General features: G+C 70.7%; 1 protein-coding gene across 1 annotated transcript; it reads left to right on the top strand.

Moving 5' to 3' along the window:
- Positions 1-234: 234 nt before the first annotated feature.
- On the top strand, positions 235-1554 carry LDBPK_120661 (uncharacterized protein; the record flags this gene model as incomplete). Its single annotated transcript, XM_003859137.1, has 1 exon — positions 235-1554. One exon carries the CDS (start codon positions 235-237, stop codon positions 1552-1554), a length of 1320 nt encoding a protein of 439 aa, XP_003859185.1.
- Positions 1555-2033: the final 479 nt, after the last annotated feature.

A 2033-nucleotide genomic window follows, 5' to 3' on the forward strand; every position in this document is an offset into this window, starting at 1 on the left:
ACACACACACACACGCACACACACGCACACACGCACACACACACGTACACACACACGTACACGCACACACACACATACACACACGCAAGGCTGCCGAGCACAGGGCCGCGCCGCGCCGGTCGCCGCTTGTCTGCGCTCTTCGCGGGGGGTCGAGCGCGCACGTGCGTTTGTGCGTGCGGGGGTGGCTGATGCGTTTGCTTCGCTCTCCCGCCTCGTGCAGCCCCCTGCCTGGCGATGCTGCGCTGTGCCCCTAGCAAGCTGTTCCGCGCCACGCCGCTGCTGCGTGTGTGGGCCGCGGAGGAGGACGACGCGAGCGCCCCGCGGACGACCTTCAGGAACGTGAGGCCTGGCCGGCTGCTGCGGCTGTGGCGCCAGATGCGGCACCGCGCATGGATCCTGTACGCGTGGGATGAGGAGTGGGTGTCGCCGATGCAGGAGGGCTACCTGCACCAGCAGCGTCTCGAGCAGGTGTGCTTCGCGCCGCTGTCCGCGTACGGCATGGTGCCTGGCAGCTACTGCGATCCCCTGCTGTACAACACCAAGAGCACGTCGCCGTTCCGGTGGCACGTGGCGAACGTGCAGGGCGACATTGTCGGACACTGGTACATGGACGCCGACGAGCTGTTCCGCATCAAGGACTGGCAGCCAAGGAACCCGGACGACCCGCTGGAGATGTTCCCGCGACCGCCGCAGATGCTGCTGCGGTGGGACGAGTCGGTGGACGAGCACGGCAACCGCGCGTTCCGGTACAGGTACGACTACGATATGATGGGCCCCACGGGCAAGTGGGAGGCGTACCCGCGGTACCCCTTCTCTCACCTTTACCATGGCGGGCCAGACCAGCACGGCCGCGCTGAGGGGTACGGCTTCCAGCAGGGCCACCTCCTGCGCTGCGACGAGGCGGAGGAGGAGGTGCTGCGCCGCATCATGGAGGGGGAGGACAGGGAGTGGGAGATGGTGAAGCGGACGGAGGCGGTGCAGGAGCCGTGGTCGTACCCCGGCAAGATCCGCCCGAGGGACTTTGAGGGGGCGGTGGAGCGTGCCAAGGCGCGGTTCCGCGAGCGGGTCCGACACGGCAGGGAGACGGACCCGAGCGAGGACCCCGAGTACGACCTTGCTCAGGCCAGCGAGTACGTGGAGCCGCGCGATGGGCGGCGGGCGGAATGGCGGCATTTGTGGGCGTCGGGCCGCAAGCCCGGCGAGTCGCTGCCCTTCCAAGTAACGTTCAACGACGGACTGTGCTTCGAGGAGAACGAGGGCGGCCCGCCAGCGCACCCGGCGGCGCACTACGAGGCGACGCCGAAGGGGGCGCCGCACGGGAGGTACGAGGACGCCGACGCCGCTGCAGCCCGCGCAGCCGAAGCGGCGCACAAGGCTGCGTGTGAGCAGTCGTTGAGCGAGGCGATGGAGCGGCATCGCAGGCTGTTTGGCGACACGAGCGGCGAGCCGAGCGGGCCGAGGGCGCCTCTGCCGACGGGTTGCCGGCCGATGAGGTGCGCGCCGGGCCCGCCGCTGCCATCTGGCCGCCGCCGGAGCTCGGCGCCAGAGCAGTGAGCAGCGGGCCCGTGTGTGGCGCAGGGGCGCGTGATGGGAGAGCGAGGGGGAGGGGCGCGGTGGCGAAGCGCCTCCCGGCTACGGTGTGCGCGCGTGCTCACGGCGGCGGCGGGAGGGGTGGGTGTGACGACGGCGCGACACGCTCGACACGGGTGCCGCCTCGTCTCTCTCTCCTTCGGGAGTTTGACTGCCGCCCGCCACGCGCCTGGTGCTCGCTGCCCGCCGGCACCGTGTGCGCGGCTCATCCGCACCCCTGCGGTGCCTTGCAAGGCCGGCATTTGGTGCCGCATTGGACGGGCGGGTGCGGCTACGATGGCGGCGGTAGGGCTGCCTGCGCCGCACCGCTTGCGCGTGTGCGCCAACGGACCGTCCACACCCTTTCCCCACTCGTCTCCGCTCGGCGCTTCCCGGGCCTCCTGCTTGGCATGCGCTGCCGCGCTCGTAGCGGCTCGGGCAATGGGAGGCGGAGGCGGCGGCCG

The sequence above is a fragment of the Leishmania donovani genome, chromosome 12 (assembly GCF_000227135.1).
Source record: "Leishmania donovani BPK282A1 complete genome, chromosome 12".
NCBI classification, from domain to species: Eukaryota; Euglenozoa; class Kinetoplastea; order Trypanosomatida; family Trypanosomatidae; genus Leishmania; species Leishmania donovani.